This window comes from Mustelus asterias, chromosome 10, assembly GCF_964213995.1.
Source record: "Mustelus asterias chromosome 10, sMusAst1.hap1.1, whole genome shotgun sequence".
Lineage (NCBI taxonomy): Eukaryota > Metazoa > Chordata > Chondrichthyes > Carcharhiniformes > Triakidae > Mustelus > Mustelus asterias.
In genome coordinates, this window is record NC_135810.1 from 104979965 (window position 1) to 105003010 (window position 23046).

At 44.2% G+C, this 23046-nt stretch overlaps 1 protein-coding gene across 1 annotated transcript in view; it reads left to right on the top strand.

Moving 5' to 3' along the window:
- Window positions 1-2072: 2072 nt before the first annotated feature.
- Window positions 2073-23046, top strand: part of LOC144499832 (dicarboxylate carrier UCP2-like) — a 29899-nt gene continuing 8925 nt past the window's right edge. Inside the window, exons 1-3 of the mRNA XM_078222362.1 lie at window positions 2073-2967; window positions 5266-5443; window positions 20818-21025. Of these exons, the coding sequence (XP_078078488.1) occupies window positions 5321-5443; window positions 20818-21025 (331 nt within the window). The 5' untranslated portion in view covers window positions 2073-2967; window positions 5266-5320. The remainder of the gene's footprint in view (window positions 2968-5265; window positions 5444-20817; window positions 21026-23046) is intronic.

Here is a 23046-nt window from a genome sequence, read left to right on the forward strand (position 1 = left end):
GAGAGACAATGATATGTTCTTGTGTAACCTGGAGAACCACTCCCCAATAAACGTGCAGCAAGATGAGGAGGCAAGGCTCCAAGAGCTATCCTAGCTGGTACAGGGATTGAATCAGTGCTGTTGGCATCATTCTGCACTAAATACATCTAGCCAGCTGATCCAGATTAGATGTTACAAAGCTGACAAGAAGAGAAAACATAAGACTCTGTATCGGAATGTACACAGAATAAAGTAAATGAATTGATAGCGCACATTGAAGTAACTAAATATGATCTGATAGCCATTACGGAGACATGGCTGCAGCATGACAAGGATTGGGTCCTGAATGTTGAGGGGATCATAGAAATCATAGAATCATAGAAACCCTACAGTGCAGAAGGAGGCCATTCGGCCCATCGAGTCTGCACCGACCACAATCCCACCCAGGCCCCACCCCCACATATTTTACCCACTAATCCCTCTAACCTACGCATCCCAGGACTCTAAGGGGCAATTTTTTTAACCTGGCCAATCAACCTAACCCGCACATCTTTGGACTGTGGGAGGAAACCGGAGCACCCGGAGGAAACCCACGCAGACACGAGGAGAATGTGCAAACTCCACACAGACAGTGACCCGAGCCGGGAATCAAACCTGGGACCCTGGAGCTGTGAAGCAGCAGTGCTAACCACTGTGCTACCGTTCTGTGTAGAGGGGAATATGACATTCAAGAAGAATAGGAAGTTGGGTAAAGGTGGAGGGGTGGCACCATTAATTAAAGATGGCATTGGTGCAATAGTTAGAGATGACCTTGGTTCCAGAGATTAGGATGTGGAATTGGTTTGGGTGGAGGTGAGGAATAGTAGGGGATAGAAGTCATGAGTGGGAGTGGGCTACAGGCCCCACAATGTAGGACAAAGTGCACAAGAAGAGATGTAAGGTATGTGTGATCAAGTGGTGGCAATAATCATGGATTATTTTAATCTATACATAAACTGTAAAAACCAGATTGGCTGTAATAGTCTGGATGAGGCATTCACAGAACACTTTGAAGATAGTTTCTCAGAGCAGCATGTTCTGGAACCAACCAAAGAGCAGATTATATTAGACTTGGTGTTGTGTAATGTAACAGGATTAATTAATGACCTCAGAGTAAAGGTACCCCTCGCTGGCAGCGACCACAATACGATAGAATTTTACATCCAGTTTGAAAGGGATAAGAATGGGTCTACGACTAGTATTTTAAAATTAAATAAAGGCATCTATGTGAGCATGAACTCTGAACTAGATGTAGTGAACTGGAATACAAGGCCAAAAGACAGATGAATAGAGAAGCAGTGGCAGACTTTTAAGGAGATACTTCAGAATACTCAAAATAAATATATCCCTACAATAAAGGAGAATTCTAAGCTGTGGACTCACCATCGTAGTTAATTAAAGAAGTTAAGCAAGGTATCAAATTTAAGGAAAGAAAATGTAACTGTGCAAATGTGTGTGGCAGGTCAGATGATTGATCATAATATAAAGAATGGCAGAGAATGTCTAAAAAGGTTAATCAGGAGAGAGAAATCAGGTGACTGGCCTGATGAAGGAGCAGTGCTCCGAAAGCTCGTGATTCCAAATAAACCTGTTGGACTTTAACCTGGTGTTGTGAGACTTCTTTCTGTGTAGACCAATAAAGGCATGCCTTACGACTTCCTTACCACCTTATCTACTTGTGTGGCCATTTTCAGGGAGCTATGGACTTGAACTCCAAGATCCCTCTGCACATCAGAGGTGCTTAGGGTCCTGCCATTCACTGTGTACCCTTAATATTTGATTTGGTTTCCAGCCAAATTGGCAACCAAATGCAATTTTCTCCTAGCGGAAGTAAAGGGGACACACCTCCTTTAACTATTGGCGGATAAAATTAGAAGATGTGTCCAATCTAAACTCTGGATGCTGAAATGTTTGGACGCCTCTTGTGATCTCTTCAGGCATCACCAGCTAGTGACTAGAAACTGAATCCGGGGGATAAGTGTTGGAGGTTTGTTTTCAGATGCTAAGTATTAAAAGCTCCAACCCCAAGCAACCTCTACAGCTGTTCTACAAAATTCAAAAACTTTATTCCTAGACATTGTGAAAAATACAGAGCCAATATACGAGGAACAGGAATTGGAAAATACAGAGGCATTACTTGATATTACACAATGAGATATTTTTAAAATCTTCTTGTGATAGGACTATTCGCAAAGGAATCATACAAATACATTCTAGCATCGCAAGCACAAGTCAAAATTCAATGTGTTATTGGATTTAATCACCAATGTGGAATCCAAATGGTATGTACAGATTAATTAAACAAATTATTTCAACTCATATAAACATGGAGGCAAGTATGCCAAACATTAAAGGGGGGGGGGGGGGTGCATCATTAACTCCAATTCTTATCTTCCCCCTCCATATGTGTACACGCCCTTTGCGAATACGTATTGCATAATTTTTTAAATCTGGCAGAAATCAATTTGAACCGAAACTTGTCAGAGTGTGAACTTTTGTTACATTTCAAACTTTTCCAGGGTAGGTCAACAATTCAAACACATCGTCCACGCAACTGTGAATCTTCCAAACCTCAATGCAGATGGCTAAGGAAATCACAACATTTATTCTCCTTTCAGACTGCGGGTCCCAGTTTGACTGGTCGTTGATTCACTTTGCAGCCTATAGGCTCTAATTGTCCCACGAGATCGGGTGATTGTACCTTCAGTGGCGTTTAATTGCTGGAAGTTGCAATGCCAGACACTGAGTCAAACTTCAAGCAACAAGTCAGTCAACCTGTGAGAATGTCCCGCCCCAATATAAACATGTATAAATAGAGATCGGGACAGCCTGTTTATGAGTTGGCTGCGGAAGAAGTTCAGGGAAATTTAGTTCTTTTGGAATAGTTTTTCTTTTAAATGTGGCATTTACCGTTCCGTTTGTTGAATAGCCCTTATTTTTATATATCAGGTAAGAAAGTGAATTTAATTTTATGTTTTCCATTTGTATAGCTGAATCAGGGAGATAACTATTTGATAATGCTTTACTAAATGCTTCATTAATTTAATATCTTGTGCATAAATGCACATAACCTGCTCATTTGTGCATTGTTATTGTCACAATATCTTGCTTTGTTGTTAATGTAGCCAGTATCAAATACATTTGTATCTTGTTAATAATGTCACTGGTATCAAATGTTGATTAAACTATATCATAGCTGTGGAAATCGTAACTTGTCCAGAGGCACCTTAGTGTAATAATTTCTTTTCCCGCCTCATCAATGGGTATTTGGTAAACCTTAGGTCAAATCCGTTTGCTCTGCTTGTTAACCTGTGAGGAAAAGGTTTTCCAGCATTTTCTCTTTTGGTAAAAGGTTTACAAGTTTGTTGCTCATTTGCCTCATGGCCACTGGCCTTTCGAAGCGGCTATTAACATTTAAACATGTCACTGGTGATGTTCATAACTCCAACTAGGTATCCTTCAGTGATGTGCAAGTCATCTTGAGAAGCCATGGATCCCTGCTTCCCTGAAAACACTAATTTCTAAACTGGAATCTGCACAAAGCACATTTGGAAGACACAAAAGGGAGAAGATGATGGCCTAGTGGTATTATTGCTAGACTATTAAACCAGAAACTCAGCTAATGTTCTGGGGACCTGGGTTTGAATCCTGCCACGGCAGATGGTGAAATTTGAATTCAATTTTTTTTAAAAAATCTGAAATTAAGAATCTATTGATGACCATGAAACCATTGTCGGAAAAACCCATCTGGTTCACTAATGTCCTTTTTAGGGAAGGAAATCTGCTGACCTACATGTGACTCCAGAGCCACAGCAATGTGGTCAAATCTCAAGTGCCCTCCAAGGGCAACTAAGGATGGGCAATAGATGCAGGTCAGCCAGTGATGCCCATGTCTGACGCACAATCTAGCCACAAGTCCAATCCGTAGCCAAAGAATCTTATTTGCTGGTCTTTGGCAATCTGCAGTATAAGTATAGTTTTAAACTAAGCTTCTGGGTTATGCTTTAGTACGTAGATAAGGACCAGGAATGACCATTTTGTGTTGTTCATCCCTGAGGTGTAGGGTTGTTGGAGAGACAAGTATTTATTGTCTTTTCTTTGTGTCCCTTAAGCCACTTTCTTGAACCACCACAGTTTGTGTGATGACAGTGCTCCTGATGTTAAGTAGGGCGTTACCGATTTCCAATATGTGCCTTTGAGCAAAACTTGCACCTGTTGCCCATGTCCCCCCAGAAGGATATGTGTTTGAGGGGTACTATATTGCTGCAATGCACCTTGTAGTTGGTATATGGTACCCTAAAGGTGGAGGGAGTGAATGTTTAAGCAGGCTGCTTTGTCTTGGATGGTGTTGAGTTTCTTAGAGCTGCACTCATCCGGGCAAATGAAGTGTATTCCATTACACTCCTGACTTGTGCCTGGGTAATGATAGACACTAGAAGTCTGTGTGTGAGTCTCTCGCTGCAGAATACCAGTCTTTGGCCCACTATGGTTGGTCTAGTTAAATTCCAAGTCAATGGTAGCCCCCAGGGATGTTGAGATACTTCCCCAATACACCTGGGATTTTATTTGGTTTTTGTGCCTTTTTCTAAGGAGATCATGTGGTTTTAGGTGGAATGGGGAATTAAAGGGCATGGTCTTTTTAACCTTCTAGGGCGGCACCGTGGCTAGCACTGCTGCCTGTTCGATTCCCGGCTCAGTGCAGAAGGAGGCCATTCGACTCAAGTCTGCATCGACAACAATCCCACCCAGGCCATAACCCCACATATTTACCTCACTAATCCCTCTGACCTACTCATCCGAGGACACTGAGACCATTTAGTTTGGCCAATGCACCTAACCTGCACATCTTTGGACTGTGGGAGGAAACCGGAGCACCTGGAGGAAACCCATGCAGAATGTGCCAACTCCACACAGTGACCCAAGCCAGGAATCATGGAGCTGTGCGGCAGCAGTGCTAAGCACTGTGCCACCATGCCGCCCTCTGTCTGCAGAGTCTGTACGTTCTCCCCATGTTTGTGTGGGTTTGCTCCGGTTTCCTCCCACAGTCCGAAAGACATGTAGTTAAGTGAATTGGCTGTGCTAAATTTTTCCTCCGTGTACCCGAACAAGTGCCGGAGTGTGGCGACTAGGGGATTTTTACAGTAACTTCATTGCAGTGTTAACGTAAGCCTACTTGGGACACTAACAATATCAAATTGCCAATTGTATTCTTATTAGTTTATTTATTAATGTTGCTTTCTCTTGTAGGTTTGGCCGGAGAACGTAAATTTCCCAAGCATCTGGAATAAGGCTGCACTTCAATATGGTTGGATTTAAACCGACAGATGTCCCTCCAACAAGTGTGAAAGTTGTTGGTGCTGGTACAGCAGCCTGCGTAGCTGATCTTGTTACATTCCCTCTTGATACTACCAAAGTGAGATTGCAGGTAAAATTAAAATGTATGGAAACGTTGCTAACTATGCTGCTTGCAAAAGTTTGTTTTCCTTGTTGATTATCACTGTGGCAATACCAGATCATAGAAGTAGATTTTCCCAAAGGGAGAAATATACTACTGTGGGAATCCAAGATCCCACTGAATCTTCATTTTGAAATTGGTGACTAAATAAAAATAGACTAGTGCTGACCTTTGCTCTGGGCAATGATCTCGTGATCTGGCCCTTAGTCTAACTGACATTGGGAACAGGTATATCTCCAGGCATCCAACAACAGTGATGTCATCAGGGGAAGCAACCAATCACTTTGATGTATCCTTACAGACAGAAAATCAGGCCATGAAATGTATTGATTCTCCTTTATCTTTTCAATTTAATTTTACAGAAAGGAAGGAAGTGATTTGGATTTGTAAAGGTAAAATATTAAACATGGAGAAATTTTGATTACCATAAATTAGTTTTCTAGGTGGAGTGAGTATTCAACAACTGTTATGAAGTTAGTACTGTTTAAAAATCCAGTTACACCTCGTCCAATAAGATGCAACTTAAAATCATGCAACGCAGAAGAGGCCCATTGAGTCTGCACCAACACATTAGAAACACCTAATCCCATCTGCCAGCACTTGGCCCTAGCTCTGAATGTTATGATGTGCCAAGTGCTCATCCAGGTACTTTTAAAAAAAGATTTGAGGCAACCTGCCTCTACCACCCTCCCACACAGCGCATTCCAGACTGTCACCACCCTCACATTTTTCCCTCGCATCCCCCTCCCCCCGGCCGCCCCAAACCTCCTGCACCTCACCTTGAACCTAAATCCCCTCGTGATTGACTCTTCAACTAAGGGGAACAGCTGCACCTCATCCACTCTGCCATGCCCTTCAGGTCACTGCTCAGTCTTCTCTGCTCCAACGAGAACAAACCAAGCCTATCCAGCCCTCTCCTTCATAATTTAAATGTTCCATCCCAGGCAGCATCCTGGTGAATCTCCTCTGCACCCCCTCCAGTGCAATCACATCCTTCTGATAATGTGGAGACCAGAACTGCACACAGTGCTCTAGCTGTGGCCTCACCAAAGTTCTATACAACTCCAACATGACTTCCCTGCTTTTGTAATCTTTGCCTCGATTGATAAAGGCAAGTGTCCCATCTGCCTTTTTCACCACCTACTAACATGCCCTTCCGCTTTCAGTGATATGTGGACAAACATGCCAAGGTCCCTTTGCTCCACAGAAGTTCCTAGTGTCCTACCATTCATTGAATACCTCCTTATCAAATTACTCATTCCAAATTGTATCATCTCTCATTTTTCAGGGTTAAATTCCACCTGCCACTTACCTGCCCATTTGATCATTCCTTCTATATCATCTTGTAGCTCATGACCCTCTGCCTCACTGTTAACCACCCGTCCAATATTTGTGTCATCCGCAAACTTACTAATCCTAACACCCCCCCCCCCCCCCCCGCCCCCCATCATCAATGCCACTTATATAAATAACGTATAATAGGGGGCCCTGTGGTACGCCACTGGACATTGGTTTCCAGTCACAAAAGCAGCCTTCTGTCATTGCCCTCTGTCTCTTACAACTGACCAAGTTTTGAATCCACTTTATCAAATTGCCCTGTATCTCATGTGAATTTACCTTCATTACAAGTCTCCCATGTGTGACCTTGTCAAAGGTTTTGCTGAAATCCATATTAAACTATTGACTGCACTGCCTTCATCTACACACCTGGTCACCTCCTCAAAAAAATCAATCAAATTTGTTAGGCATGACAAAGCTCTGCTGACTATCCCTGATCAAGCTTTGCCTCTCCAAGTGGAGATAGATGCTCTCCTTCACAAGTTTCTCTAATAGTTTCCCTACCACTGATGCGTGAGTCACTGGCCTATAGTTCCCTGGTTTATCTCTACAACCCTCCTTAAATAGCGGAACCACGTTAGCTGTTCTCCAGTCATCTGGTACCTCCCCCATAGCCAGAGAGGAATTGAAAACTTGGGTCAGAGCCTCTGCAATCTCCTCCCTTGCCTCCCACAGCAGCCTAGAGCACAATTCATCTGGACCTGGATATTTATCCACTTTTAAGGCTGCCATCACCTCCAATGCCTTTTTCTTCCCTACGTCAATTTGATCAGGAAGCTTACAGTCTCTCTCTGAGTTCCATACCATCATCCTCATTCTCTTGGGTGAAGACAGATGTGAAATATTCATTCAACATTCAATGTCTTCTGGCTTCACCCACCGATTGCCCCCTCCCCTTGGTGCCTAATGGGTCCTACTCTTTCCCTTGTTATCCTCTTTCCATTGATATACTTGTGGAATATCTTGGGATTTTCCCTACTTTTGCTAGCCAGAGGTTTCTCGTATTCTGTCTTTACATTCCTAATTGCTTTCTTAAGCTCCACCCTGCACTTTCTATACCTCATTAATGCCTCCACAGATCTACTCCCCTTGTACTTTTGAAAAGTATTTTTTTTCCCTTCTCATTGTATCCTGAACATCTCTGGTCATTCCTGGACTCTGGATTTGTTGTTCTTGCCCATCACCCTAGAGCAGTGGTTCCCAAACTTTTTTCACTGGGCCGCACTTTTGGAATAAAAATTTGCTGGCGCCACACTGAATTTTTTATTGATGATAAATACATTCAAAAACAACTCCTAGCAGTGCTTGATTCATAACATAGAACACAACTACTTTATAATATGATCATGGGACATCCAGAAAGTATAAAACAATGCTTGTTTAAACCATGTTTAAATGTTTCTTTGATTGTCCTTGAATTCTCCCGCCACACTTGCCATCCTCTCTTGCCGCACCAGTGTGGCGCACCGCACCCTTTAGGAACCACTGCCCTCGAAGGAACATGCTGGGCTTGCACCCTCCCCATTTCCTTTTTGAATTGCCCCCCCCACTCTTCTGTAGATTTTTCCCATTAGTAGCTGTTCCTAGTCTACCTTGGCCACATCACTAAAATCTGCTCTCCCCCCAATTCAAAACTTTTTTTTTTTTTTGCAGCTTGTTTATTTGCTTGTCTATAACAAGCTTAAATTGTACCGTGTTGTGATCGCTATCACCAAAATGCTCCCCCACCACCACCTCAACCACCCGTCCAGCTTCATTCCCCAGAATCCAGTCCAGCACAGCTCCCTCCCTTGTTGGACCCTCCACATACTGGTTTTAAAAAGTTCTCCTCTACACATTTCAAGAAACCTGCCCTTAACACTATGTATACCCCAGTTAATGTTGGGGAAAGTTGAAATCACCTAATATAATAACCCTATTGTTGTTTTTACACCTCCACAACCTGAGAATATATTTGCTCCTCGATATTCCTCTGATTATCTGGGAGTCTATAATAAAACCTAACAATGTGGCTGCTCCTTTTTTTTTATTCCTAAGCTCTACTCGCAAAGCTTCATTTGATGCCCCTTCCAAGATATCATCTCTCCTTCCTGCAGTAACTGACTCATTTAACTAATAATGCAACGCCTCCTCCTCTTTTACCTCCTCCCCTGTCTTGCTGAAGATTCTATATCCTGGAATGCTGAGTTGCCAGTCATGTCTTTCCTTCAAGCATGTCTCTGTTACCGCTACAATTTCACACTTCCACGTGTCAATCATTGCCCTCAACTCATCTGTTTTACCTGCAATACTCCTGGTGTTAAAATAGAGGCCATCTAACCTGGCCCGACTCCCTTGAAGCTTAATACAGCTGCACTCCCTCTGACTTGTTTGTTTTGCTGTATAATTCCATGCCCTTATTCTGCTAACAGTCTGTGTCCCCCTCCCCCTGCCAAATTAGTTTAAATTCCTCACCTGCACTAGCAAAACATCCCACAAAGATGTTAGTCCCAATTTGGTTCCGATGTAGACTGTCCCACTTGTACAGGTCCCACCTTCCCCAGAAATGGTCCCAGTGATCCAGGAATCTAAAGCCTTCCCTCCTGCACCAGCTCTTCAGCCACGCATTCAGCTGCACTATCCTCCTATTTCTGCACTCACTAGCACATGGCACTAGGAGTAATCCCGAAATTGCAACACAAGTGGTCTTGCTTTTTAGTCTGCTGCCTAACTCTCTGAATTCTTGATGCAAGAACTCATCCCTCTTTCTATCTATGTCATTAGTACCAACATGAACCATGATCTTGTTCAAGATTTAGGTACAATGTAAAAATAGATAATCCTTTAGGCACTACAAATGAAAATTAAAGCTAAACAACTGGGTTGGGTTTTTGGATGGGGTGGGGTTAGGCAACAAGTATTTTTAGCAAAATGCAGCACATGGACAAAACTGAGCTGTGGATGCAAATTCAGCTTGAAGAGATGGGGGAAAAATGATAGAGGGGAAGGATTTGTTTAATGACCAGAGAGGATACAATTTGATTGAGTTTTTTGAAGGGGTAACCAAGAAGGTAGATGAGGGCAGTGCAGTTGATGTTGTCTACATGGACTTTAGCAAGGCCTTTGACAAGGTACCGCATGGTAGATTGTTGCATAAGGTTAAATCACACGGGATCCAGGGTGAGATAGCCAATTGGATGCAAAATTGGCTTGATGACAGAGGCCAGAGGGTTGTTTTTCAAACTGGAGGCCTGTGACCAGCAGTGTGCCTCAGGGATCAGTGCTGGGTCCACTGTTATTTGTCATTTATGTTAATGATTTGGATGAGAATATAGGAGGCATAGTTAGTAAGTTTGTAGATGACACCAAGATTGGTGGCATAGTGGACAGTGAAGAAGGTTACCTCAGATTGCAACGGGATCTTGATCAATTGGGCCAGTGGGCTGACGAATGGCAGACGGAGTTTAATTTAGACAAATGTGAGGTGATGCATTTTGGCCGATCGAACCGGGGCAAGACTTGCTCAGTTAATGGTAGGGTGTTGGGGAGAGTTACAGAGCAAAGCGATCTAGGGGTACAGGTTCATATCTCTTCAGAAGTGGCATCACAGATGGACAGAGTGGTGAAGAAGGCATTCAGTATGCTTGGTTTCATTGGTCAGAACATTAAATACAGGAGTTGGGACGTCTTGTTAAAGTTGTACAAGACATTGGTAAGGCCACACTTGGAATGTGTACAGTTCTGGTCACCCAATTATAGAAAGAATATTATTCAACTAGAGTGCAGAAAAGATTTATTAGGATGCTACCAGGACTTGATAGTTTGAGTTTTAAGGGGAGGCTGGATAGACTGGGACTTTTTCTTTGGAATGTAGAAGGCTGAAGGATGATCTTATAGAGGTCTGTAAAATGAGGGGCATAGACCGGCTAGTCAAGATCTTATCCCAAAGGATTCTAAAACTAGAGGGCATAGGTTTAAGGGGAGAGATACAAAAGTGTCCAGAGGGGCAATTCTTTCACTCAGGGTGGTGAGTGCTTGGAATAAGCTGCCAGAGGTAGTAGTAGAGGTGGGTACAATTTTGTCTTTTAAAAAGCATTTAGACAGTTACGTGGGTAAGATGGGTATCGAGGGATATGGGCCAAACACGAGCAATTGGGACTAGCTTAGGGGTTTATTTTTTTTAAAAAAGGCAGCATGGACAAGTTGGGCTGAAGGGCCTGTTTCCATGCTATAAACCTCTACGACTCTATGACAACAAGAGGTAAGCAGGCAGTGGAAAATTTATGGAAAAGGAATTGAGATTGCAGAAAGAGTTGTGTCCAGGTGGCAGCTTGTATAAATGTGGAGACCAGACAAGCATTTGGAAAAGGTGGAGTGAGGAGGAGTTTGATGTTTGGATTTGAGCAAGCTTAGAAAGAGAGTGTCCAGGATAGTTTTCAGCAACAGTGCCTCATAGTCACAAAGGGGACAAGCCATAATGGATTTAATTGACTGCGTGAACGTTTCATTATTAGATTCCCTTGAAAGGGAGAAATGCACAGCAGCTACCACGGTCCTAGTAGATTGAGCAAACTTGTTAATCAGTAAAATGACAGATTTGAGAGGTATTTAAAGCAGAATTTAGCGTGAGCCTATAGCATTACCCGACTGGCAGCCAATGTAAGTCACTGAGCACAGTGATTGGTGATCAAGACTTTGTGTGAGTTCAGACATGGGCAGCAGAGATTTGGGACGTTTATGGAGGGTAGAATGTTGGAGACCAGAAGGGAGAGTGTTGGAATAGTCGAGTCTATAGATGTGTTGAAAGCATGAATGCTTGTGGGTGGTAGTGGTTAGCACAGCGCCAGGGTCCTAGGTTCAATTCCGGCTTCAGGTCACTGCCTGTGTGGATTTTGCACAATTTCCCCATGTCTACGTGGGTTTCCTCCCACACTCCAAAGATGTGCGGGGTAGGTTGATTGGCCATGATAAATTGACCCTAGTCTCAAGGGGACTAGCTAAGGTAAATGCTTGGGGTTGCGTGAATAGGGCCTGGGTGGGATTGTGGTTGGTGCAGACTCGATGGGCCGAATGTCCTTCTGTACTATAGGGATTCTATGAACGCTCCAGGTGCAGATGAGCTGAGGCTGGGACTGTGACAGAGTTGGAAATGGGCGATTTGGTGATGGAGCAAATATGAGCCAGCGTCTTGGGTCGAATTTGGCAGGAGGTCGTGAACTGTCTTAGTTTAGTCTCTGCTGCCATGGAGAGAGATGGAATCAGTAATTCAGGAACAAAGTTTGGAGTGGGAACTGTAAAACATTTCCTCACCAATGGATGCCAGATAGACAGTCCGATTTAATTTAACAATAATGGGGGAATCACAAGAGGTTGGTGGTGAAAGAACTGTTGTCAGTGACAACATGAAAACTAGCACTCTGCTTTTGGAGCTATGGGGCAGCTTTTAAAGACAAAAAATAAAGGGGAGGGTGGGGGAAGGACAGATGCTTTGGTGACACTAGAGGGAATGATGCAGGTACAAGCAGACATTGCAAGTGATATTCTGCCTACAGTTGAGGAGAGATCTTGGAGCCAGGATGGTTTGCTCAGCTGCGTCAAAGGCTGTTGACGTGTCGAGGGAATAGTTTGTCAGTCATGTAAGATGTCATTTCTGACTCATAGTTAATGGAAAGAAGCCAGTGACGGCCATGACTGAATGTTGTTTTTTTAATCGCAGGTGGGAGCTGCTCCTCCAGCATTCTGTTCTAATTTACTCCCTCAATCTAATGGCTGTTTAGTTACAAATGATAAAGCCCCAAACTAGATTCAGTGCAACTAACACTGTCTCTGTGCATGTGCAGGAAGCGCTCCACCTAATGTTGTTGCACCAGCAAACACAGCCTAACAACACCTGACATTTCTAACATTTTCCTAATCAGAATGTTAAAACAAAGAACCAGGTAATTGTCACAGATTGAAATCCTATTAAAAGACCTGCATGTGGTTGTTGATGAATATACAAGGCTCCTCATTGGAGGATGTCACCATGTCTCATTTTATGTCTTCTGTTGCTATGAAATTTGGAGCCATGCATTTAAAGTTGTGGCGCAAAGGCACCTTTTTCATTTTGCATTTTATAGACAAGGCAACCAGATTTGGTTTTCCTACAGCAATGCATGGTGAGGACAAAAAGGAGATTTAGAAATTCACAGAAAAATGGATAAGGGATGGTCTGAGAGAATTGGCTAAATTTCTGACTGGCATGGGAGTGGGGAGGGAGTTTACAGATAATCATATCATAGAAATCATAAACCCTACAGTGCAGAAGGAGGTCATTCGGCCCATCGAGTCTGCACCGACCACAATCCCACCCAGGCCCTACCCCCACATATTTACCCACTAATCCCTCTAATCTACGCATCTCAGGACTCTAAGGGGCAATTTTTAACCTGGCCAAACAACCTAACCCGCACATCTTTGGAATGTGCAAAGATATGCACATTCTGGCATGAATATTGCAGCTGTAAGTCCCTGCAGCAATTGACTCTGAAGAATCTCACGTTGATTGTTGAAATACTCTTTTTGGGCAATCAACCAAAAGGTGACCACTTCCCTGGCACCAGCAGCCTATGCAAAGATGGTTATTGGTTGGCCTGTGGGAGTAATCCCAAAATATTTTCATGTGGTTAGCACTGCTGCCTCAGCACCAGGGACCTGGGCTCGATTCCCGATTTGGGTCACTGTGTAGAGTCTGCATGTTCTCCCCATTTCTGCGTGGGTTTCCTCCAGGTGCTCCGGTTTCCTCCCACATTCTGAAAGATGTGCTGGTTAGGTGCATTGGCCATGCTAAATTCTCCCAAGCCTACTTGTGACAATAAATAAACTAACTTTTTGCGGTATGATGGTCTGCCAGCCCCAGAAAGGACAATTTTTAGTGCTTTTTCGTTTGCACACTTGAATGCATTACCATGCAGAGAGAATAGCATTCATCAAGACCGAAGATTCTGAGGGCTCTTAAGGTATTGCATAGGACTGCCCACAGTGCACATTCATTCTGGTGACCTATATTATTAAACCGAGGGTTCCTCAATTGTCAGATTGCTAACACAAAGTGACTATGGGTGAAACCATGATCAAGCAGGTGGTGAGGCCATCCCATTGCATGGGGGGTGTACTGATGCCCGCGATCGTGGTTTTTCCCAGGCCAGGGTAGGATAAAGGATCAGGGTAGCCAATGAGCTTAAACCTAGGCTTTACCTAGTGCAATTCTTTCAAAACCATCTTGATTTTTTGGCTAAGATGAAGTGTTAGATCAAGCCTGGGAGGGGGTGCAAAGTCTTGTCTTGTCAGCTTGGATCTTGTTTGTTCCTCCTCTGGGGACCATGATAGGACTTGATTTGAATTGGCTTTTTTGATTAGAAATAAAAGTACTGAAAGATACCAATTTAAAAAAAAAGAGACTATTGCAGAAGAGAGACCTCTCGCATTATGATGTGCACTGAATATGAAAAATTGTTTTTCTTAAATCTATTTTGTGATATTTGTGCTCCCAAAGTTTTGATTTGAAGACCAGGGATGTCCATTAATGGCATGGATTCACAGTTTTTAAGGGCATTGATTAAGCACCTTGAGCACATATAAAGAGAGACTTCCTGGGTTGGACCAAGATGGCTGTAAACGGGGCCAGGCGGTTGAGGGGGCCTTTGTCCCAATTGTCTGCCCCTTCCATAGGTACCTCTGTGTGTAGGTCTCCTTGGAGAAGAAGAATGTGGTGTCTGGCATGAGATCTTCTATGACTAGTGAGTGCTACAGGGGCTAGAGTGCATCATCAGCCCCCAAAACATTGTATTGTTGTTGTTTTGCCTTTGGATACACTGCCCTTTTAATGGGCTATTAACTTGTTATTGTTTATATTGGTTTGCTCTGGTATGAAGGACGGGTTCGGACACAGATTAACTAAAGCAATAGCAGAGGTTGGAAATGTTCTAGAGCAATAACGAGCCAAGGATAGTTCCTTGGGGGGAATCCAGTGACAGTGGGGAGGGAATGAGTAGAGTCCATTACAGGAGATTCAGTGGCTTTGGCTGGGTAAATAAGAGTGAAACCAGATGAGAGCAGTGCCGTTCAGCTGGTGTTGTAGCATGGTGCGGTCAATACTATCAAAGATTACAGAGGAATTGAGAAGTGCTTTGCATACTGTCATGGGAGGATATCATCTCTGCCTTCTTAGTGCTGTGATAGGGACTGGGCAGGAACCGTATAGTTGTGGGAAAATGAGCACTGCTCTGGGAGATCAGCTTTTTGGAGAGGGGCGGGAAGTTGAAAATGGGATTGTAGTTTTCATGGGCAGAGGGGATGAAAAAGTGGCTTGTTTTGACCGGGGGAGGGGGGGGGGGGGGGAGCAGATGTGAGAAAAGAGCCATTTACAATATTGGCTAACACCAGGGGCTAGAAGAAAGGTTTGCACAATGGTTAGCACTACTGCCTCACAGCGCCAGGTACCCGGGTTCGATTCCGGCCTCGGGTCACTGTTTGTGTGGAGTTTGCACGTTCTTCCCATGTCTGCATGGGTTTCCTCCGGGTGCTCCTGTTTCCTCCCACATTCCAAAGATGTGCAGGTTAGGTGCATTGGCCATGCTAAATTGCCCCTTAGTGTCAGGGGGAATGCGTGGGATTACAGGGATAGGACCTGGGTGGGATTGTTGTCCGGTGCAGGCTTAACGGGCCTTCTGCACTGTAACGATTCTATGAAAAGCTGATTAGTGAATAGGTTAGGGAGGATAGGCTAGATCTCCTAGACCAGAATTGCTCGATGGGATGAAGGGAGTTCTAGGAGAGAAACTGAAAGCTGCGAGTTCAGAGCTAGAGTAAAGGGGAGGCTTGGCGATACAGTGAAGTGACCGATTTTAATCTTCGTAAAGGAGGTCCACGGGCTCCTGGCATTGAGGGAAGAGAGATTTGAGGAGATTGCTTTTGGAATAACCTCCAGCTTTTCTCCAATTATCCTGGAGTAGTGAACTGTTTTGACCAGACGAGAGCACAAGCAGACCCAAAATAGTGCTTGGTGTGGTGGCAATGAAGCTCTTCAACCAATTGTGCAATATGTATGTTCAGGTCTGACGGGCAGGAGATTTCACGAGTTCTTCACATTTTGAATGCGAGTGGACGGAGCAGAGTCATGGACTATAAAGAAGGGGATTTGATTTATTTTTGTCACGTGTATTAATATACAGTGAAAAGTGTTATTTCTTGCGTGCTATACAGACAAAGCATACCATACATAGGGGAGAAGGAGAGGGTGCAGAATATAGCATTACAGTCCTAAAAAGATCAGCTTAATATCAAGTAGGTCCATTCAAAAGTCTGAATTGAAGAAATGTGTTGTATTATTGAAGAACCTGCTGACTTTCAATAAAGGAAAAACATAACTGAGGGATTTTAAGACTTTGGGGAACAATAAATACTTGAGATGATATGTGGAACTTGATCATTTTGCTGTCCAAGGGTATGATTTTGGGGTATTTTCATTTATTTAGAAGAAACTTTTGGTGCTGCAAGGAAAGGGAAATTGGAAAGGACAAGATTTCAGTCTTTTGGACTTTTTGTCGATGAAACAATTAATAGGCAGCTGTGACATCGAGCTAAAGACAAGGTTTTGCATGAACTGAGGTAGCCAGTCTACACCATGTCACTGGCGGATATTGAATTAAAGGTGCCATCTCTGTCACGTCCAGCTCTCTGGCAGATGTTCACCAGGTTCTGCCATATTGAGACTGCAATGTCCTTCAACGATTGTTCCACCCCCACCTGAGTTTTCCCCAATCCAGTTAGCACCAGGAAGGCACACCTTAATGAATTCACTTGTCCCGGCAGTCCTGACATCCAGAATTCGAGATTCCTGTCTCCAAACCCTTTAAGTTCAGTCAGTTTTGGCAAAACTGTTTTTCTCCATTATTTATAGCTATGAGGAGAGACTGGATCTCTTTTCCTTTTGAGAAAATAAGGCTGCGGGACACTTGATGGAGATATTCAAGATCCTGAGGGGTACTGACAGGGTAACTAGTGAGAAACCGTTCTTTCTCCAGAGTACATGAAGAACTAGAGGGTAAAGATTCAAAATAATGAGCAAAAGGAGTAGAAGGGGATGAATTAACCAAGGGTGTTAAGGTTAGCATTAAACTGAAAGAAAAAAACATACAATGTGGTAAGCCAGAGGAAAGCCAACAAAAGATGACCAAAAGGGAAGATAAACCTGAGAGTAAGGGATATGGGGGTAGATTAGAATCTGACTCTGCAGAATCTGCTTGTGGTTGGTGCAGACTCGATGGGCCAAATGGCCTCCTTCTGCGCTGTGGGGATTCTATGAGTAGGAGACCATTCAGCCCATCAAATCTGCACTGACCACAGTCTCACCCAGGGCCTACTAATCATAGCCCCATGTGTTTGCCTTGCTAATCCCCCTAACACTGAGGGGACATTTAGCATGACCAACCCACCTAACCCGCACATCTTTGGACTGTGGGAGGAAACCGGAGGAAAGTCGCGCAAACACCGGGAGAACGTGCAAACTCCACACAGTGACCCAAGCCAGGAATCGAACCCAGGTCCCAAGTGCTGTGAGTCAGAAGTGCTAACCACTGTGCCACCATGCCAGTGGGAAAGTAGAGTTGACGATTATCAGATCAGTCATGATCTTATTGAATGGCAGAGCAGACTCAATGGTCTACTTCTGCTCCGATGTCTTGTAGTCTAAGTAATATCAGGAAATATTTTTTTTCAACCAGTGGGTGGTTGGGAGTCTGAAACAAACTTCCTGTAAGGTTAGTGGAGACGGGTTTGATTTGGGATATTGGAAAAAAAGGAATTTTTGGGCACAAGGCAGGAAAATGGGATTAGATAGAATGCTCTTTCAGAGAGCAAGTGCAGACTCAATGGGCTGAATGGCCTCCTTGTACACTAAAAGATTGTGTGATTTCCTGCAGAGAAGGCCTGTTTCTGGGAGGGCCAGTTCTAATTTCCTCCTCTGCAGCAACATTTCCTGCTCAAAAAGCCTCCGGTTCTGTCAACAGCAACTCGACACCTCAATGAGTTTCTAATCAAGTTTCTGTCCCTTCTCAACTCTTGGCTTAATTTGAAGCAATTTTTAAAAGTGGCATCTCAGCCTTTTTGGCTAAGATGCAAATGAGGTCAAGCCTTGGAGGAGGAGCTATGCCTACTCCAATCAGCTTGGATCATGTAGATCAAGCCCAAGACAGGAGGTGAGAGCCCTGTCTTGTCAGCTTGGTTAACCTGGTGGTGTTAAACTTCTTACTGTTGTCAGCTTGGATCAGGAATGTCTCAACTTGTTGAGACTCTGAATTGGACTTGATTTGATTGAATTGGAATAAAAATACAAAAAAAAAACTCCCATCCCCATAGCGACCTGGAGTCACATTCTCAAAGCTGAAAGGGTTTACCAGGAATTTGCTCCCCACTAAGAGTTAAAGGGATGTTTTTAAATGTCATCATTTTGTAAAAGTTGAGCATTTATGACTGTTTATAATATCCTTTTTTGTCTATAACTCAAACTGCAATGTTCCTAAATAAAGCATTTTAATTGAGTCTCATCAACATATCTTCCTTCATTTTAAAAACATATTCCTATCACATCTGTTAACAACCATCTATCTATAACCTTTATGCTGTCTATTCCTTTGACTAGCAGTCTGACAAGAACCAGGCATTTTCTACCCAAAATATTTTTGTAACCTTCTCGTTGGTGCTCTCAATGCATCCTTGTTGGTCAACCACGTGTCTACATTTTCCTCGGGTAGTAAGGTCAGTTGTCTCTGAAAGCAGCCAGGGTGACATTGTTTTCTCTCACTCCTCCTCTCCCAATCCTAATTGGAAGAAATGGATAACTGGCTTTTTCACTGGTTCTTCAGCACCTCCTGTCTTGTAAGGTGAAGAGGCTCACATTTAGCTCATGGTCTTTCTGACTCTGGTTATGGGAGGGTTGGATCAGTTACCTTCAGGATAAGGTCTGGAGAGTCTATCAAAAAGATCTTCACGCCCTGGTAGGTCTTGGCGAGAGAGGATGGAATATCTCTCGAGCAGAGGCGGACTTCTAATGAAACGCATCGTACCTAGGCACAAGCCCCGACCCATGGGGCGGGGCGGGGGGGGGGGGGTGCTCTGCTTGGTGGAAACCCCTTAGAGTGGGAAAACACTGTGCAGTATCATTTGACAGGTTGGTGACTTTGGAGGGGAAGGTGTGAGGGCCAAGGAGGTGCTGGTGGTCATCAAGGAGAGCAGAGGGGTGACTCGAACAGGTCTGTAGGGTAGAGACTGGGCAATGAGCTGAGGGTGAGATGAGGCCAGTGAGCCAGCAGAACAGCGAGGTCAATGAGTGAGCAGGAGCAATTTGAACCCTAGCTGGGGCTGAGGAGGGCTGGACGGCTGAGGCCATACCATAGCCAGGCAGCCATTGCACCAGCACAACAACGAGGTTGTTGAGTGAGCAGGGGCAACTTGAACCCCCGGTCTCAGCAGAGCAAAAAGAAAACCTGCTCTTCAAAAAATTCATTCGTTAAAATCTGGAAGCGACACCATCAATCTGGCAGTCAAAAGTGAGGCAGGAGGGCGAAGCTGCACAAAAAGACAGCTTGTCACTTTAGAAAATTTAAATTATTGAGCACTGCACATTCATCCTCGAGCACCCAAAGTATGGGGGAATTAATTGACTTGCCAATTTCTGGAGATCATAGAAATCATCATAGAAACCCTACAGTACAGAAAGAGGCCACTCGGCCCATCGAGTCTGCACCGACCACAATGCCACCCAGGCCCTACCCCCATATCCCTACATATTTTACCCGCTAATCCCTCTATTCTACGCATCTCAGGACACTAAGGGGCAATTTTAGCATGGCCAATCAACCTAACCCACACATCTTTGGACTGTGGGAGGAAACCGGAGCACCCGGAGGAAACCCACGCAGACACGAGGAGAATGTGCAAACTCCACACAGACAGTGACCCAAGCTGGGAATCGAACCCAGGTCCCTAGAGCTGTGAAGCAGCAGTGCTAACCACTGTGCTACCGTGCCGCATCGTACTGTACCGATACCACATTGCCTGAAAAGGTTGAACAAGAAGAAGTGGACTCTAAAATGGGAATGGAACTGCAAGATGCTGGTGATTCTTTACTGTTATTCTGACTTGGATGGGCTTGGATTTCAATTTAGTAATTACAGGCGTTTTTTTTAAAAAAAGCAGCGTTCGATTTTGTGTATTTTTGTGACTGTGCCTTTTGCATTCTGTGGGGTGAGGGTGGGCAGACTGGGGAGGGAAATGGCTTCACCGTGTGGGGAGGGGGGTGTGAGGATGAGCACGGGACCCCAAAAGTGTGCTATCCCTTCCACTAAAGTCCATTCTGAATTTTGATTCCTTTGTTCGCATTCACCTTTATCCTTGCGTGATTTTGGTCACTGGGCAAGTATTGGTCAAGGTTTGTACCCCACACCCCGACACAGAATGGTTATTGGTACGTTCTCCACATTGCCGCATGATCTTGTGTGGGAACTGAAATTCCTTGTCAAATAAGTGTGGCTGAAAGCAAGTTGTGCAGCAGCAAGTTGGCTTGTGGGATATTGTGCAATCTTCATCCATGTTGAACTCACTTTGTGCTGTTGTGTGAAACAAAAAGATAACTGTAGGGAATGCATTTGAATCTAGAACCAGGGAATGCATTGAATCTCGAACCAGGAACTGCACTGACTCTAGAACCAGGGAATGCATTGAATCTAGTACTAGTTCTTCTCATTTATGACAAGAAAGGGAACTGACCAGAAATTAATAACTATCTGGTGGGGGGAGGGAACATTCATGAAATTCAAGCATCGTGTTTATTTTTCTCCAGAAGTAACTAATGGAAGCTTGAGTATTACACTTGTGGGTGCTTGAATAAACGGCTAGTATTAGCAACTTGGTAACCAAGATTATAGAAGCTTAATTGTAAAACTCTGCATTAAGGGTAATCTAAATTAAATCCTGTCCACAATGCACAGATTCAAGGAGAATCCAAATCCATCAACAGTGTGACTGCTCCAAAGTATAAAGGCGTCTTTGGTACCATGGTTACGATTGTGAAGACTGAAGGTGCGAGAAGTCTCTACAATGGCTTAGTGGCTGGTCTCCAACGTCAGATGAGCTTCGCATCAGTGCGCATTGGACTTTATGATTCTGTCAAACTATTCTACGCTAATGGATCTGACAGTAAGTATCTGTAAAACAATGTATATTATTCCAGTTTGTCCAGTCCCTTTCTGTCTTGAATTTTGCATCAAGGTGGTCAACTGTGTTCAGCATTGTCTGCTGTGGCCGTGACCCCATTTCTGCCACATGGGTTGAGAAGGTGCAGGTTTCACAGGCTGGCCTTCTCTGGACTCTCTTAGCCACTTCCAGCATCTCCAAGCAGTCAGTCATGGCCATCAGCCATTGACAACACTTACTGGGAGACAATGTCGGCCATCTTCTTATCCCACGTGCAGGTATTCGTGGAGGTTTGAATGCCCTGGAGTTGTTAACCATTGATCAATTCACAGTATAGAATATCTTTGGCTGTACAGCAGTCATGCATCTGACAGGTGTTGCTGAGCCAATACAGACATTGTTGGTAATGAGTGTGTAGCATGCTGCAGGATCTCTTCAGTGACTTGGTTCTGCCAAGAGGTGAAGGTGGAAACTGATCAGTCTTTTCTCCTGCCTAGCATATGTTGTCCCAGTCTCGCCATAGAGAACCCCAAACCTTCATCCTCCACCCACTCCTCCTACAGGTTGTTCCACACTCTTGCTCTGTTTGGATATAACAGCTGCAGCTTTTGCAATGTATGTGTTGAGTTATGGGCGGCACAGTGGTTAGCACTGCTGCCTCACAGCGCTAGGCACCTGGGTTCAATTCCGGCCTCGGGTCACTGTCTGTGTGGAGTTTGCACATTCTCCCCGTGTCTGCGTGGGTTTCCTCCGGGTGCTCAGGTTTCCTCCCACAGTCCGAAGATGTGTGGGTTAGGTGGATTGACCATGCTAAATTGATCCTAGTGTCAGGGGGATTAGCAGAGTAAATATGTGAGGTTACAGGAAAGGGCCTGGGTGGGATTGTGGTTGGTGCAGACTAAATGGGCCGTTTGGCCTCCTTTGCTCTGTAGGGATTCTATGACTTCAGCATCCAGTGACGTCTAGGCTACACAACTTCAAGGATTGCCGGATATTATCAGCAAACTCCAGTGTCCCATTGTCAATGCTGATAAGATGGTGGTGTCGCAATATCCCAGATCATGACATTTGTCTTCTAATGCCGATGGCCGTCCCAAACCCATTCCTCCATATGGAATACTATTGTGGCATTTTCAGTGTAGAGCAACTTTGATGAATTTGTACATCTTTGTCTTGGATCTCAGGTGAGTAAGGCTGAACAATCTTCTCCATTCTGGTACGTGGGGAGACATCATTCTTCTGTAGATGACAGCAGCAAATAGAAGAATATGCCAAAGAGTGTCAGTGCCGGAACACAAACCCCAATGTGGATCTTGGGTTCTGATCTTGCCCTGTCAGAGCCGACCTTGCCCATTATGCGATCATGTAAAGAGGAGGTCACATTGAGCATCGAGCAGCCAGTATTCCCCCAGCAGCTTAAATAGATCACCCCTGCTCACATGGCCTTGGTGAGTCTGATGATACCGTATGGCGTGGTCTCCTTGGTTTACAGCAATTCTTTTGAAGTTGCTGGAATGAGAAAATCATGTCACCACACTGAGATTCGGAGTAGAGATGTGTTCAGCCAGGATCTGACAAACATAGAAACTAAAAACAGGAATAGGCCAATCGGCCCGTTGCGCCTGCTCCGCCATTCATTTCGATCATGGCTGATCATAAAATTCAATATCCTGATTTTTTTTTTTTTTCCCACCCTCCTCTTCCCAATACTTTTCCCATGATGATCAGCAGGGAGATGGTTGTTGTTGTTCTTGGACAGAGTCATAATCTTTGCATATTGTTCCTCTTGGGGTAGCTCCCCCTGCAGAGCAGGAGGGCCAGTTTCTGGTGCTTATGAGTTCAGGTGGTTTTGCATCAGAACCTGGAGATTTATCCATGGCAAGCCTGATAATAACTTTGCAAAACTCCCCCACTGTGCGTTCAATATCCAACTCTACCCTGACTGCAGGCTTACTATGGTGTCCCAATCAGGCTTGTCCATCCTTTTTGCTCGGGGCCACATTTGCATATTTCTTTCACTCGAG